Here is a 17,623-nt window from a genome sequence, read left to right on the forward strand (position 1 = left end):
TAAATCTTCAGATCTTTCACAACATTATTCTGTCTAAAAAATGGTCAAACAATTTAAAAATTGCAGAAAATGCTTCAGAACTGAAGAAAAACACTTAGTCACGCAGAGTTTGATGCAACATTTGATTTACTGTGTATTTACAAAGAAATAAGTAAACTTGAGGCTGGTTCATGAAGCAGACACCCAAAACTGAATGAGAAACCATGATCTTATACACCCTGGCGAGTACCTCCCAGTGTGGAGCTATTCTCCAGGGTTCCTCCCATTTTCCAAATTCAAGGGACTTTCCACAGTTATTTCCCGTTTTACAATGAATTTGACAATTTACCAATAACGACTTCATTGGATAGGCATATGGCAATAACCCAGTATTGCCTTTTTCTTCCACTATTATTTCTGAATCAGTTTCTATAGTCAAAATAAAAGAAGCCTAAAGGCCTTTATTGATTAACAGTTACATGTGTTGATCTCTAATAACACATCAATGATTAACTATCACATACACTGGTTTTTAATGAATCATTGTTACAAGTTACATTACCTCTATTTCACCTCACACCCACATAGTGTCCATGCTGGTAAACATGTCATCCTCTTCTTGCTGTTTTTTCTTCATAAAGCTCACACTTGCAACATGTTATCTACCCTTGGTTGTTTTTCCCCAGACATCAAACGCCTTTTCTGGCACTTTTACCCACTACTCCTACAACGTTGGCCAAAACACCTGGTGTTTACTCATTATATTTCACATGAATCATCACTTGTTCTGCTGTAGTATACACATACTTTATTATGTAGCACAAACACATTATTAGGGTTAGCTGTAGTACACAAATACTATGTTGACCAAGGACACTACAAACTCTCCTTATTGGCACTCCACACCTGGAACTTACCATACCTTTATCTCCTCAAGACCCGGACTACTGCAATGCGCTCTTCACAGGGATCCCAGGAGCATCTACAAGATCCAGTACATTCAGAGCATCGCTGCCAGAATCCTGATGAGTATGCGAAAACACAACCATATGATATCAATTCTTTTTTCATTGCATTGGCTCCCTGTCTCCTTCAAGATTAACTACAAAGTCCTGCTACTCACATACAAATCCATCAATGGACACGTGCCTCCCTACTTACAGTAACCGGTCATACCACAAACCTCCAGCCTGCCTGCAGCAGCCTGCTCCTCTGGGCCCCCATTACCAAGCTCACCATCATGGGGGATCGTCCACGCTTGTGGAAGAGCCTTCCTAACTACCTGAGGGCAGCACAGACCTAGTTTCTTTTAAAAAACATTTGTATTGAGGAAGGCTTTTTAACTCTTAGGGCCCTATTTTAACGATCTAAAGCACACGGTCTGAAGCGCACGGAGAAATTGCATTTAGGGTGTGTCCAAATCCACTTTTACTATTTTAACGCCAGAAAAATGGTCGATGCGCCAGACGCATGGTTCAAAGGGGTTGTCCATATTCTCCTAATTAATCATGGGTGTGTTTTCGGCATAACATGCAATAAACCAATCACAGTGTCATCTCCCATTCCCTTTAAGAGCCAGGTGCACTTGCACCTTGGCAGATTGCTATTATGACGGCATATTTGCCAAATAGTAAGAAAGAGCGCTTCTCTGCAGAGGCAACTGATCTGCTCGTGCGCAAAGGGAAAGCGCACGATCCATAATGAGCACACTGGCCCCACAGCCACAGACCACCAGTTTAAGATCCTGTTCATTAATTTGTTGCAAATTTATCTTCGTTTGGTTTTTGAAAAGATTTATTTTTTTAAATTACAGCTTTGGTTTCTTTAAAATAGTTTTGTTCAGTCATGGAGTGTCAGGTCAAATCAGCGGGATTTTAATTGCTGAAAGTATGGAAACCTGATCACTGTACTCTCAAAAATGTTAAAGAATATTTGTTAAATATTGTTCACAAATTAAATCATTAATTTTAATCATGTAAAGAATCATCAACATAGTTATCAGGACTTGATCAGCTCTCTAAGGTTCTGATCCGGCTGCTGGCAGCAGCTGGAAGCTGTCCAGATTTATTTCCTTCTTTAGTTTAATCATTGTTTTCACCTCATTTATTTCCTCATGTCATCATGTATTGACGCTGCAGGAAAGTCGATCTGTGTTCGATCCGTTGTTGTCCGCTTGTTTAAATACCTACGTGTATTGCCACGATTTGGTCAAATAATTAAACAATTTAATCCATTGTCACTGCGATTAGTTAATTCTGATAAATATTATGACTAAGCATTGTGACATGTATTTTTTAAAATATGTTAATATGCACAATAATAACCTTTCACATTTTAATCCTTTTATTTGTTACCTTTTGCATGTTTGTGCGCTGCTGCGCATCCTGTGTGTGTAACAAGCAGAGTGTATGTTGTGCACCCGCCTGTATAGGTGCATATTACTATCTTGATAATGTGCCCTAAAAATAACAGTGAAACATTGCGCCATTGACTTTAGACCAGGTTTTTGTTGGTCAATAGCGCAATCGCTCTCTGCTGCCTCAAGATAGCAATGCGCCAACAATGCGCCTGACCACACCTTACTTTTAGACCAACACGCCCATGGGCGCACTGATGGGCGCAAGTGTCATTGCTATTTTAATAACGTGGGCGCTGGACAGGAAAATGACAACTGCGTCGGTCTTAAAATAGCAAAGAGACTTGCGCTGCGCTTAGCGCCGCTCTGTGCCAGGCGTAAGATAGGGCCCATAATCTTATGTGTTCTATGTTATTAACAATTTAGCTGTTTCACTATGAATGAAAAGTGTGGTACAAATTAAATGTACTCCCCTTCTTCTGCCCCCCCCAGGGTGTCCGTGTGCGACGAAGACAAGCTGACACATAATGAGTTCATTGGGGAGTCGCGGGTGGCCCTGCGCCGTGTGAAGCCTGACCAGACCAAACACTTCAACATCTGTCTGGAGCATCCACCACCTGTGAGGAGAAAAAAGAGGAAGGGGAGGGTAGAAAAAATATGAGGAAGGATAAGAAAGAAAGAGTAAAAGGCAGAAGAAAGGAAAATGTGTATGAGAGAGATAAACGAATGGATGGCACAGTAATGTTCAATTTATTATTGCTTCCTCTGTGACTCACAGCTTCATCTTTTAAAGCAGGAAAAGATGTTTGTGTATGTGTATGTGGGGGTGGCAAGGGTGTTGGAATGAGGTGAAGAGAAAAAGCAGGAAATTATTTACGCACCAACAGGGAGGCGTTAAAATGTCAATATTTAGAAGACATCCCAATCCCCTGCTCTGATGACCAAACACCTGGGTCTCATAATATATAAAAGGCCAAAGTGTCTGCGCCGTGTCTGCAGCATTGTTTAAAAAGAGAAATTGTTGAACAAAATGCTTCCTTAAGCTGCTGAACAAATGTATAGGCAGAAATATGTGTCACTAGAGACTGAATTTGAATCATTTATATTTGAATTTGAATTGCTCAACTTGAATAATTGCATCAAAAAGCTGAATTTGAATCATATAACTTGAATTTGTACTGTTTAACTTGAATAACTACATTGAAAACCTGAATCTGAATAGCATATTTTGAAATAGAATTTAGTTTGGAACTGAATTCCAATAAACTTAAAACTGAATGTAATATCATGACATTTTATTCAGTTGCTCTGAAACTGTATTTTGATCCTCACTGAAAATTCAACTCTCTATACATTATTCAACATTCAGTCCTCACAACTCAAATTCAGTTCTTGCAATTCAAATTCAGTTCACTGAGACACACACCTGGTCGTCGAGGAAGAGCAATCAAGTGCAAATTCACAAGATACACAGTTATTTGAGATTAGAGATATTCTAGGGTAAACAGCGAATAAACTGGCTGTTTTTTCTGCTACATAAACACATGATCATAAACATTTAAAGCAAGGATACCATATGTTTATTGTAACAAAGACATATTCTAAGGCAGCACATTTTATAGTTTAACAATAAACTGACAGATAGCAGTAGATGTTGAAAAGTAAACTTCAAAGGAAATATAACTATTATAAATAATAGTAAATACAAACAAATGCTTAAAAAAATGTAGATTTGGTAGAACTTTCTGAGGCAGGACCCTTGACGAGGTTGTAATTAAGTATTAGTTATTAATGATTAATAAATACACTAAAATAGATATTAGAGAATATATAAATAACCAGCCTTGTTGCCCGAATAGAGCATTGGCATTGTACGTTTCTGCAAACCACAGAAACGTTGAATATCTACGTTTCAACACATGTAATATGTAGCATATCAACATTTCTACAATACGTAGCATATTAACATTTAAACAATACGTATCATATCAAAATTTCAACAAAACATATCATCTCAACATTTCTAAAGTGGCGTATTTCACATGCGATCTATATGAGCTGACTTTCCTATTAGGAGGAGGAGGGGTCGGTGGATGGTTAGGAAATTTCTTGGCAGGTAGTTGGAAATCAGCAGAGTACATTGAGACCACCTCGAAACCAATGCCCGCTCCCGTTTCAACCGACAAAAGCTGGTGTTTTGAGTGAGACATCGGCCGTTTTTATTTTATTTTTTATTTTATTTTAACCCAAACCATGATCTCTCCCTAACCCTAACCAAGTAGTCTTTGTGCCTAAACCTAATCAGACCTTAACCAAAGCGTTGTCACACCATAAAACATCATTATGCAACGGGTAGAAATGTTAATATGCTACGTTTGTAGAAATGTTGATATGCTACGTATCACACGTGTTAAAACGTATATATTCAATGTTTCTGTGGTTTGCAGAAACGTTCAATGCCAACATTTTGTTCTGGCGATCAGGTTGAAATAACAACAGTATGCCATTAATTAAAACAAAACTTGGGTTGCCGGTTATGAAAAATCTCTTGTCTTTCTATTTAGGGATAATGCTGTTATAATTAATTGGTAATCATCAATAAATGCTTAGTACGTTTTTTAATAAATGGATTTTGGTCCAGATCCTCTGCAGCCCTTTTCTGGATGTTCATTTTCCACAACCTGGCAACCCAAAATGCGTTTCTGTTGATGGTGTTACACTGATTCATAAAGCTTTAGTAAATTATGTATCACCCATTAATAGAGCTAGTAGTTACAACTTTTTATAAAGGGTGCTTTATTAGAAAGCAATATCACTGAATTTAGAAAAATCATGGTCTAGTTCATATAAAAATGCCTTTGCAGATACTTTACATGGCCAAAAGAACAGCCCAATTAAATATGTGGACACCCAAACATTACATCCATCTGTAATTATTCCAAAACAATGAGCACTAACAAGTTGCTACAAGAGCATCCACTCTTCTGACAAGCCTTTCCAAAAAAATTTGGCACCTGGCTGCAGCCATTTGTTCCCATTCAGCCACAAGAGGTTGGACACTGATGTTAGCCGATAAGGCCTGGCTTGCAGTCGGTGTTCAAATTCATCCAACAGGTGTGTGACGGGGTTCAGGGCTCTGTGCAGGCTGGTCAAACTCAAAAAACATTTCTTTATTTACCTTGCTTTGTGGGTATTGTCATGTTAAAACAGGAACGGGTATTCCCCAAACTGTTGGGAGCCCACTATTGTCTAAAATATTATTGTATGCTGTAACATTAAGGTTTCCCTTTATTAGAAAGAAAGAACAGGGGTGTCCACATACATTTGGCCAGGTAGTGTAGTTTGAATTAAGCCAATATCAACCAGTAATACTTGCTTTGTGTTCTATTTCAGACGATTTTTGCCTCAGAAATATAAATATTAAGTAAACAGACGACAAAGTATCATCTCCATTCTTACAGCCCACAAATAGCTTTTTGTGCAGGCTAAATGTCAGCCAGGTCACACATGGGAAAAGGGTACATAGAGATTGGAAGAATAAAGGGACAAAAGAAAGCGAGGGGGGTCCAGTGGAGCGTCAATAGACAGAGAGAGCAAGCGAGAGAGAGATGAGAAACAAATGGATTAAAAAATAAAAGTGGTGGAGAGCGGGGGCATGTGCGTGCTGGGTTTTTGTTCTTTATAAGTTGGAAAGGTTGTTGTTGGTATTAGATTGGACCCCAGGGGCCGGTGGCCACTCCGCGATCAAACGCTAAACCTCCTCTGTCATCCTGTGAACCAGTTGCTGTGTCAGGCCTGTAATTTTCAAAGTGGCTTCACCCTCGGCTCCACAGTACATCTATCCCTTTCTCCTCATCCTTTATCCTGCTTGTACAGCTTTTCTGTCGGTCACCTCCTCTCTTATTATGTGTCTCTTTCTCTTCTTTCTGCCCTCTCTGCTTCCAGCTGCCTTCACCGACTGCAATGAGCACAGCACTGAGAGGAATCTCCTGCTACCTGAGAGAGGTGACCACCATGACTCCTCTATCTGTTTGGTCATTACCCTCCTTCTTTATGTCCATCTTTCAACTGTCTTCAAGGACTTGTGTGTGATTTATGAATCATCATCGCAGCAGGTTTACATCTACTGTAAATTGTGTCAAAACAAATACATTAATTGATTAATTAGCAGACTTAATCAACAACAGTTTTGATAATTGATTACTCATTTAAGTCATTTGTCAAAAATGCCAAACATTCACTGGTTTCATCTTCTCAAATGTGAGTTAAGATCTGCTTATTTTCTCTATTTTGGTGAACCTTAGGCTCCAGAAAACAAAAGTATTTTGCACTATTTTCTGACATTTTACAAACATTCATAAACAGTTAATCAAATAATCAAGCAAATGATAATAAAAATCATTTTAATTTTAAAAGATAATCTAATTTCACTTCCTTTTCGTTTACTTTTACGTCTGATTTTCCCAAGACCTAAAGGTTGAGATGTGGGCCGTATCATTACATATATCATTTTGTAAATTCTGCTGTGTTGTAGGTATTTGAATGTATTTTTGCTACTGTGGCATCCATCAACTTCCATGATAGGACAATCAATGAGCAGACATCTGAAACATGAGTCATAATCAATCCTGCATTAACGGTATCCTGTGGAATTTTTTTTCACTATTTGCACTGCAGCAAAATGTTTTCACAAGAGAGTTCTCGTTTTGTTTGCATGAGGACACACAAGGGCATGTTGGCGATGCTGTACACAGTCCTGCTGATGGTTTTGTGCTATTCTGTTGGTGGTGATAAAATGCAGTATAGAAATGTACCAACAAAGGCAGTGAAGAAGAAGAAATCTGCTGACCAGCAAACATGAATGTTAACAATGTAGGATTGAAAACATTTTTAAAAATCGTCTTTGCAAATGTTTCATGAGGAAGGAAATGCATTCAACACTTTTAGTTAGACTTCAAGTATTTGCAAAGAAATGCTGAATGTTTACAAAAAATACTCACAGTTGTGTTGTGAGGTATGGAGCCTGGGAGTGGATTTACCCACTCTTCATTCATCGCACATCAAGAAGTAACTGAAGTTACAGGGAAAACGTCTTATTCATCGCTTTCTTCAAACCTCTGGCTGACTGAATGTGTTTGGTGCCCTAAACAAGAAGGGAACAGGCAAAATAGATAAATCGAGAGCACAAATTTTTAAATTAAGAGCATGACTTTGGTTTGTTTTCTCTGTGGCCCCTTCTGGGCTCCATAATGAGGCAATGCAGTGCAGAACATTTAAAATCAATTAAACTGTATAATTGAGTTTGGTTTTGTATTATGTTGAAATAAATGTAAATCTGTGGTTACCCGGTATGTGAAAGTACCAGCAAATACGTGCAAATATCCAAAACTGGAGAGCAATTTAATAAAAAATGTAAGATATACATAATTTTAAGGAGCGGATAGTTGCAGCAGGCAGGCAATACACTGGTATGGTCCTCTAACTTACAATCCAACCTTACACCTGCTACAGCTTCTCAATGTTTAGACACAGAGATGATTTTAGAGCCAATCCTCTCATCACATATATGACTGAGGTGAAAGTAAAGAGCTGGTGTAGTAGCTTCATTAAGATAACTGGAGTAAAACAGCTGTCTCTGTGATTCTCACCATATTCATGGTTGTTTAATGTGTCATCTTGCTTGCTTTCCATCTTTTCTCACCTTGCAAACCCACCCACAAATGTATCTGTTTCCCATTCGTCTGTCAGCGTGTATGTTTGTAGCTGTGGCTGGCTACAAATTGATGCCTATTTTATTCCCACCTTCCTAATGAGTTGCTCTCTATCGATCTGTGAAGGTCTGAGCTGTTTTATTACCAGATACCTGGTGCAAATGATCCTATTTAATTGCGAGTTTTAAAGACTCTTAGTCATTCATGGCAGATGGTGAACTGGCTGTTGGCAGCAATGACGATTCCCAAACAAAAACAGAGACAGGGGGAGAGGGGAAAGAGAGGAAAGAGAGAATTAGGAAAAAAAAGAAAGGGGGGCAAGCTGTTGAGACAATTAGGGACGGGGAGGGTGGGAGCGTGGCGTATTGATCGCCTTGCCTGTGTCCACCCCTCGCCTGAAGATAAGACTTAATGAGAGATGGAGAGATATAAAGGAGAGGAGAGACATTTGTTGAAGAATATAGTTGTGGAGTGATGGTATCCATTTTACGTGAGAATTACATTACAGGTACTAGAGCGGAGAATTTTCCAGTTTCTGATAACTTGAAAAAAATATGTACCTTCAGTGATGAAAACCCTAAAATAGCAAACATGCGTCTTTCCTATAAATACCATACATGTAGGCCTATTGGTGCTGTTGGCCATGAGGGTGAGTCACGGTCCTGTGAGAACATCGTCTTCCCCTTCTTCACCCTCTACTGCTGCCTCCTCTATTTCTTTCATCTGTCACTTTGAATCTACTCTGTTTATCTGCTTGTTGTCAAATGCTTTGATAACAGTTTGATGTTGTCTCTGGGAAATACTCAAGCCAGGAGCGACACAGCGGCATTAATGTGACTTAAAGGCTGATGCCTCAGTTTGTCGAAGACAGGTCTTTGCCATCGGATCCGATTTCACTCCTGTTTATTACTTGTTTTCAATGCAGCAGGGATGGTCGGGTTTGTCTCTGAGCTGTGGCAGATGAGCTCAAATGTTAGATGAAAGTCACTAAGCTCTTTAGGAGAGTTTAACTATACCACAGTGAAGGACACAGTGTACATTTTTTATGGGAAAAGAAATCACACATTCTTCCTTTTACAGCTTAAAAGCTCAATTCATAAGCAACAAAAGACACCTTTGCTTGATTCAATAAACTCAAGGAGTTGGTTGCTACAGCTTTATTTGGTTTGGTATGACCAGTAGATTATGATGGCTAATGCTAGCTGATATTTAGACTTTGATGTATAATGGACATGACTGAATCATTTCACTGTCTTGATCAAACCAACATTTCCCAAAAAGGTACTGGGTTTCAGGTCATGTTTGGCCTGTTCCTTGCATAAAGCTTTGGGATTGGATTGGGTTTTTTCAATATAATTACTTATTTTTATTTTGTATATTTATATAAATTATATTTTTCAATATAATTTTCATATATAATTCAATATAATACATTAAGAAATTTGACTGTGCCAATCGTATGTCTCCAACATGTCCTGTGTTGCAACTAGATACACAATTACTATCAGTAAATAATCTAATAAAGCAAAAATATAGCCTCAGGTTGGATTCAGGTCTCAAATCTTGCAGTATCAGTTGGGTTGGACTTTAAAGACACAGATATAGGCCAGGAGCAGTCTCAGTTTTAAGCCCATATGGAACTCTGTTACTACTCTTACATAGAGCTGCAACTATTAGATGATTGATTTTGATAATCGACTGATCATTTTGAATCATTTTTAAAGAAAAAAATACGAAAATTCTCTGGTTCAGCTTCCTAAATGAGAATATTTTAGGGTTTCTTTATTCTTCTATGACAGTAAATTGAATATCTCTGGGTTGTGGACTGTTGATCGAGATGAGGACATGACCTTTGGCTTTGGGAAACAGTGATCGACATTTCACAATTGTCTTACATTTTATAGACCAGATGAGAAAATAATTGACAAATTAATCAATAATGGAAATAATCGTTAGTTGCAGCCCTACTGTTACACTGTGTTTTAGCATTTAGCGTTATCCCACACTGAAGTTACACTGGCTCACTTTATAATCCATACTGCATTGCAATGGTCTATTTTCAATGCAGGATTAAACCTGCATTTATTGATTTTTTGACCACTTAGGGGCAGCGCAACAGGCTATAATAATCCCTGTTTAAAATTGATATGGGAACCATGTTAGCAAACAGTGGTTTATTTACACATCAAGCAGACAGAACAACATTAGCATACAACTCCTGAGGGAAATATCTGGCTCATTGGTTTCTAAATACTCCGCTATGTTCACCAGCTAGTCGCTAATTTTGTCTGACTGCAGTTTGGTGCTGGGCATACAGTGGGTTGTCAGAGCTTTTAGGCAGAAAAAAACTTCCTGCTGCAACTGAAAACAAGATGATGAGAGTGGTGAGAGTGAATAAAAACAGTAAAATTGCTCACGGAAAACCAAAACAAAGAGCTGAAAGATGCTAAAAGCTCTGTGAAGCTGAGGAGAGGAGAGATTTGGGTGATAATTCTGTGTGAGTTCATCAATAGTAGTGACCCATTTACATTACATAAAGTTATGTAATCTATTGGCAATATAAAAATATTGATTACAGCAGCTTTAAAGAACAACTTGAATATTATTGTTGCCTGTTGTATCAGAAGGTCATGATTCTTTGATGCATCATTTCCATTATATCTTTTATTATACTACTATTATTATACTATTATATTATTATATTATATTATTATTATATCCTTTAACTCTGGACCTTAAGTTACTAATCTCGTGGCTACACCTTTTTCCTGATTTCTGATCTCTCCTTCTTCTTTAGTGGGAGACTGAGCAGCAGAGAAGTCTAGAGGAGAGAGGCCGTTTGCTGCTCTGCCTGCAGTACCTTCCCCCGGCTGGTGATGGTAATGTGAAGGGCGAGAGCAAGGAGAGGGCTCGTGGTGGGCTGTGTGTGGGCGTCAAAAGATGCGCTCACCTGGCAGCCATGGATGTAAATGGCTACTCCGACCCCTATGTTAAAACGTAAGGATGACACCAAACTACTGACTGAAAGCCTTGGTATTTCTGTGTGGTGGTGTATTTGATTAAAAGAGGGCATAACATGCTTTTTGTGATTTTCTGTTATTATACCGCAAATGTCCCTGACTGACTGACTGACTGACTGACAGCTGATAAAAGCATTTGACCTATTTGCTTTCTAGTGATACTGTCTGTAAAATACTCACTGTAAATCTGAGTCTCTGCAGTACAAAATTAATTGATGCAGAAGCTCACTGTACATGCAGTACCAGCGCCTCTGTACAGAGATGCTATAACTGGGTGTTCTATTTTTGTTTTGGAAAAGCTGGAAAAGCTCGAAATGACGCAGAGGAATGACAGTCATTGTGGTGAAGGTTGGCGTTGTCACTGCATCGCCTGGTTTTCATAGACATTTGAGAAACCGTGAGTGCAGAGTAGTTGTTCTCTGGCAGCAGCCCACTGGTACACAGCAGGTGTTAGCAGGCAATCCACTTATTATGATTTTATATACTGTATGTGATACATTTTTCCCCCAGTTTTGGTACTTTCCCTCTTTGTAATATACACAGCTATGGACTATTGTAAAAAAAATATCAAATAATTCCTGGCTCTAATGTCTCCATAGCATTTTGATATATGACATAATTCCTTTTGGAAGATAAATGTTGGTCTCACAGATGAAATCCAATAATTGCAGCTGCCACATTAGTTTGTCTGAATGTAAAGTGAAGCTTCATATTTCTACTGGACAGAACAACACTACTGACTGTGGGGCTTTATATGTACAGATATCACCACATTTCAATAAATATAAATGTATTAAAACGAACACATCAGTCTATATTAAATTTCGTTTTATTTCATTAAGCTACGTAACAGTTTGGATTTTTATTATAGCTACATTACAGACCGAATAACATAATTTACTGCATCTCTCTGTCAATGAGGTCATTTTTCTGTGAGAGAGAAAGTGTTAGTAGGGTTTTGAGTTGAGATTATTTTGTCACAGTACAGTCATGTACAGCTTCTGCTGTCAGCAAGTACGCTGCTCTCCCAATTGCAGAATGATCGTACAGCGTCCTCCCGTCCTCGGAAGTTTGTACTCCTGAGTCGAACTTGCGAAGTCCGAATTAGCAATTATGCAATTCCGAACTTGGTGTTCTGAAGTCTGAACTTGGTATCACTTTGTGATGACGTCAGATTGTCCGTGCATGCCCACAAATGGCCATCTGTTCTGTAGCTCTTGTTGCTAAGATTGTTGCTAAGGTTATTTCATGTCTTGTTTGTGTTGTCCACTCGCATATTTTGGATCAGATTTGGACTCGAACATGTGTGGATGTATTTGAGAAGTTTCCACTTTGAGTAAAGAACAACAAAAAGATGTCTAATCTTACTACTACTGTTAGTAGCCTCCTGAACTGCCGGAAGTCAGCGGAGGAGCAGTTTCCAGGAGCTGACCAATCAGAACAGAGTGGGCTCATCTGGAGGGAGGCCTTAAAGATACAGGAGCTAAAAAGCCTGTTTCAGACAGAGGCTGAACTGAGCGGCTTCATAAAGAGTCAGTATAAGATAAATGGAGTTATTTGAACTGTAAATCATGTAAAGATGTTCCAGGAGAGCCCCAGAATATAAATATAGACCTGGAAATGTGCATGACACATCCCCTATAAATAAAATAGACATTACCTGAATGAAAAACAAATTATTCTTAATTAATTATCATAGCAAATGACATCAATACTAGCACACAATTGTACACATTTTAAATAATGAATACACAATACCCAGCTAAGACTAATGGATTGACATTTCCCCGCCCTCATTTCAGAACAATTTTCACATGACCTACCAAGCACCAGTCTCCCTCTCCACCTTAATACCTGTGTGTGGTCTTAACTGGCCGTTAGCTCATATTGACCCCATGAATCACCTATCGTCGCCACTCATGAGTGATAGATGGCTTGAGTTAACATCGCATAAGGTAATAGTGATAGATGAGGGTGGCTTTCACACAAGTGGAAGTCATTGCGAAATATGTTACTCATTCATCAAGATAATGATAACTGTGTCTGTATTGACAGCCTTCAAAATGGATTGAAAGGCAGTGACATGATCTAACGTTATGGGCGTACTGTATCACGGAAGAGACAGAGGACTAAGGAAAACAGAGTTGGGTGCTATTGTTAGTGTCATGGAGGTCCTCTGGAGTTTCATTACTCACTGATGAAAGAAAAGCAATACTGTGTGTATCACTGTGCGTGTGTTTGTGTCTGTGCCAGAGAGGGCAGGAAGGTCCCTGTGTTGAATGATGCATTCTGACAGAAACTGGACAAATGAGCTTTAAAATCCCTCCCCTTCTTCACTCAGAGTTCTCCTGAGTGCTGGTTCTTGCTTTGAGATTGTTTCTGGAGTGAGTAAATCATACAAAAACCCTCCATCACACACACACACACACACACACACACACACACACACACACACACACACACACACACACACACACACACACACACAAATATCCACATATCAGATCATGGTCACTTTTGGGGACCATACATAGACTTACATCCATTTCCTGGAGACGTATCCTAACCCTAACCATAACCCTAATCTTAACCACTAACCCAAAAATCAGCTTTTCCCCAATTGGGGACATGGCACACACACACACACACAGACAGGCATGCCACCATGCTTGTCTCACTTCAGTACACTCCAACCTGCTTTCCTCTTACCTGTCACGCGTCAAACTCAGGTTTTTTCCCTGCTTCTTTACATCCACTGTACGTCTCTCACACATCCACAGTAATGCATCATGCACTTTGTTTCGTTTTGGATGCGTGATCACATCTTTGCCCTTTGGCAGGAGATTTTTCCCAGATGCTTTGTTGTGTCTAAGAGCGTGTGGGAACATACGCTCTCCAAGCTGTGGGTGGTGGGTGGAAAGCAAATGTGAATAGAGATTTAGCTGTGCTTCTTCCAGCTGGCTTAAAAATATCCTGAGAATTTAATGACAGCTTGCGGAGGGGATGCTGAGCTTTTTCAATCTGTGCTGTGTTGGTGAGGGAATAACTTATCAGTCCTCACACTCACACAGGGCTAGTTTAACAAATAATACATCAAACATTTAAAGGAATAGTTCAACAGTTTGAGGAAATTCGCTTCTTCGCTTTCCTGCTGAGAGTTACACGAAGGGGAGACCTACAAATTCATTATAAATTTTTCAGTAGTACCTTTCTACTCCCCTTCCAAGTACACTCCTTGAGATGCACTACACTTCTCCCATTCCTGGAAACATTTCCTGTTGTCATCTTTTGTTTCCAGAGCCTCCTGTGTTTCTTCCTGGATGTTTTCCACGATTTTGAATCGTATCCCTTTCAGTTCCAATTTTAGTTTCACCAAGCCGTAGGCATATCCGAAAACTACACCCTACTCCTGTGCTATCTCTGGCTTCTGGGAATTTTTGGGCCCCGTTTTGTATGAGAAAATCAATACCGCTCTCATGTCTGTCTGTTTAGCTACAGCCAGCAGCTGGTTAGCATAGCTTAGAATAAGGACTGGAAACAGGGGGAAAAAGACAGCCTGGCCTTTCCAAAAGATAACCTCTGACTCTAACCTCATTAATTAACATGTTAAAATTTGTTCTTGGATAATGAAAACTGGAAACTGGAAATAGCTGAGTAAAGTCTGGCACATAATCCCTCAACATGTCATTTTTACACTGTACACAGTTTTTGTATGGATTAAACAAACGAGACGGTCTGCTAGCTTCATAACTAACTTCCGGTTAGGGTTAGGGCTAACCCTAAGTATGTCATGTCTCATCCTGTCTTTAGGTTATGTTTTTGTTTTTCTTTCATTTAAAAAACATCATCATCATCATTTAGTTATGCATTTCCTGTTTAATTTGGTATCTAACTCTCTTCTCGTTTCAGATCCATTTCCTGCCCTTGTGTGTTTCCCGCTCTTGTCTTCGTCATCATCCCCTAATCTCATCCACCTGTGTCTCATTACCCTCACTCTCCTTGTGTATGTAGTCTGTGTGATCCCCGCTCCCTGTGCCAGTTCATCTTAGCCTCTTTCGCAAGCGTCCCAGCATTATTCTCCTTGTTATAGCCTTCTAGTGTTTTTTGACCCTGGATCTGTTTTTTGACTCTGCTTCTGCTTAGCCCTTTGTGTCTGGTTGCCTTCTTTGACTGCCCGCTTGTGTACCGAATCTGCCTAGTAAAGACCTTGTTTTGGAAACTGACTGTGTGAGTCGTGCTTTTGGTTCTAGCCCTGGCGTATCAGAAACTTTGTCAAAGTAGTTTAAACCTTTCTCTAAATGACCTACAGTGAAAATGTCAATTACAAAGAAGTAAAACAGTTACAGGACAAGGAAAGCCATTGAATCTATCTGTAATTCTCAGTAATTCTTGAGTGAACATTATGATTTTCTACATGCCTGAAATCACTTTGACCCTTAGATAGCCATTACTGGTATTTGCAGTTACCCTTATTATTCCTTCCAGCAGTGCTATGACTTGTGAATGATAATGGCCCGACTCTTGTGTGATTGTATCACATTCCTCTGTCTCAGGTACCTCAAGCCAGACGTTCACAAGAAATCCAAGCACAAAACAGCGGTCATAAAAAAGACTCTGAACCCAGAGTTTAATGAGGTAGACAACAATTAGTCGATTCATGTGTATGTGTGTGTGTGTGTGTGTGCGTGTGTGCATGTGTGTGTCTGTAGGAGCTAAATTGCGATGGTTGAATGTAAAGAGACAGCTCATTTAGACTCATATAGTCCTCAGAGACACAACACTGCATACAAGTTTCTGCAACCTTTTAGTGAGACAGCCAATTACAGTTTGCATATTTTTATCTATTGCCTCATTAGTGAGAGTTTTAGAGACGTATGGAAGAGGAGCAACATGTATATTTGATGTGATCATTTGACCTCAGCGCTTGCCCACTGCTCCCTTTTCTCTGTTTGTTTTCACCCAGGAGTTCTTCTATGAAATCTCCTTCTCAGAGTTAGCCACCAAGACGCTAGAGGTCACAGTGTGGGACTACGACCTGGGAAAATCCAATGACTTCATAGGTGAGTACACTGGCAGCTAATCATTTCCTGTTGGTGATCTCTTGTGAATTGGTGGATTACTGATTAGCTGGCTGGCTACTTTAGCAGTCTAATAATAGTGTAGCTATGGCAGATGCTGCCAAAGATATTTTAAGATGTTCTCTATTATCTGCTGTCCTCCGAGTGCAGCACTGTGTGTAATTTGCAAGGTTTACTGCCGAAAGGGTTAGAAAATGAGATTTATACTATACTCACTCCAAGTGTGGGAATAAGTAATTACATTTACCCCTGTTCTTTCTTTTGAATAACTTTTTGTCTACTTCTACTTCCAAGGAGTCTTTTCAATTTCTGTTTCTCAAAATACAGTAATTAAAGATTAAGTCTGGTGTTTTTCTGTATTTATACTTTACTTTCCAACTTCCTCCGCCTGTCTGAGGCTCAACAGCAAGCCCGCTTGTTTCTATTGAATGATGTAAATCTTTAAAAATGGAACACAAAATGTATGATTTCATTTTTAAAAAGGCAAAATTATTTTCTAAAACTTCAGGACACTGAAGTTTTTAGCAAACATCACTTGAACAAGAGTATGTAGTGCGTTTGTTGGGGACTATTTCAATGGCGGATTAACACATGTTTGGTGCTCAAGTGACTCAGAATAAACAACAGTGCCCATGTTCATGGTAATTATGGACAATGATTAGTCAGTCAGTTACGACCAGAGGGGAAACCTGACTTTTTACTGTTTATTTTGCTTTTTAATTTCCACTTTTTCAACTTTAACTAATCCAATTTGAACTCAGCTTTCTGAGGGTATAAAAATCACATCCAATAATGATCCCCTTTCACATTTATTGCTATTACATTTTAAAGATGCTGATTATCATCCATCTCTCAAATTGATTTCTGATAGCGTACAGACACTGTGACAAGCTTTTAAACACTGCTCAGCTTTATCTGATGGTCAAACGAGCACTTTTGTAATCATAAGACACAATTACTTAATTACTTACTGCACTTTATGCCTACTGGCATGTCAGGCAGCAACAAAGGATCTCTACTCCTGTCCGTTTAGGGCAAACTTTTGGATGATACCTCAGGTTTCCTTCAGGGCTTTCAGTTCTCTCTCCACTGTTCAAAGGCAGGTTTCTTTGGGTTTTCCTCTCCTACGCCTTCCTTCTGGTGTCCAGTGGCGGGGAATTCTTGTGATGTCATCCTCTTCTCTTCGCATGATGTGTCCAATCCATCTAGTAGTTACTAATTGGAGATGGTCTTAGGCCAGAGGATACGCAGGACTTTTCTGAGGCTCTGTGTGTGGAGTGTTGATGGCTTGGAGACACAATTACAGTCAAAGAAATTCAAGTGAAAACTCTGAATTAAATTTGGTGCAAAAAGTTTGCAAAGTAATTAAGAATTAATAAGGGTCATTAACACTTCAAAAATATGAGTTCTTTGAGTTTGCAATAAAAACAAACCGTATTTTATTTTTGCTCTGCTGTGAAATTAGGAAAATATTATTTT

At 39.1% G+C, this 17,623-nt stretch overlaps 1 protein-coding gene across 3 annotated transcripts in view; it reads left to right on the forward strand.

Annotated features, from left to right (window-relative positions):
* The window catches only part of LOC137172332 (double C2-like domain-containing protein alpha), a 32,955-nt gene that overhangs the window by 13,178 nt on the left and 2,154 nt on the right, over positions 1–17,623 (forward strand). The window contains exons 6-10 of one of the 3 annotated variants that reach the window (XR_010924946.1): positions 2,828–2,954; positions 6,281–6,340; positions 10,844–11,043; positions 15,620–15,701; positions 16,058–16,126. Coding sequence is in view for 2 of the 3 variants with exons in the window: in XM_067576714.1 (XP_067432815.1) it covers positions 2,828–2,954; positions 6,281–6,340; positions 10,844–11,043; positions 15,620–15,701; positions 16,030–16,126 (566 nt within the window). In the remaining variant the exon portion in view is untranslated. Of the gene's footprint in view, positions 1–2,827; positions 2,955–6,280; positions 6,341–10,843; positions 11,044–15,619; positions 15,702–16,029; positions 16,127–17,623 lie in introns of all 3 variants that reach the window. The other 2 variants (XM_067576714.1, XM_067576715.1) reach the window with 2 other exon arrangements.

This window comes from Thunnus thynnus, chromosome 20 (assembly GCF_963924715.1).
Source record: "Thunnus thynnus chromosome 20, fThuThy2.1, whole genome shotgun sequence".
Taxonomy (NCBI): Eukaryota; Metazoa; Chordata; class Actinopteri; order Scombriformes; family Scombridae; genus Thunnus; species Thunnus thynnus.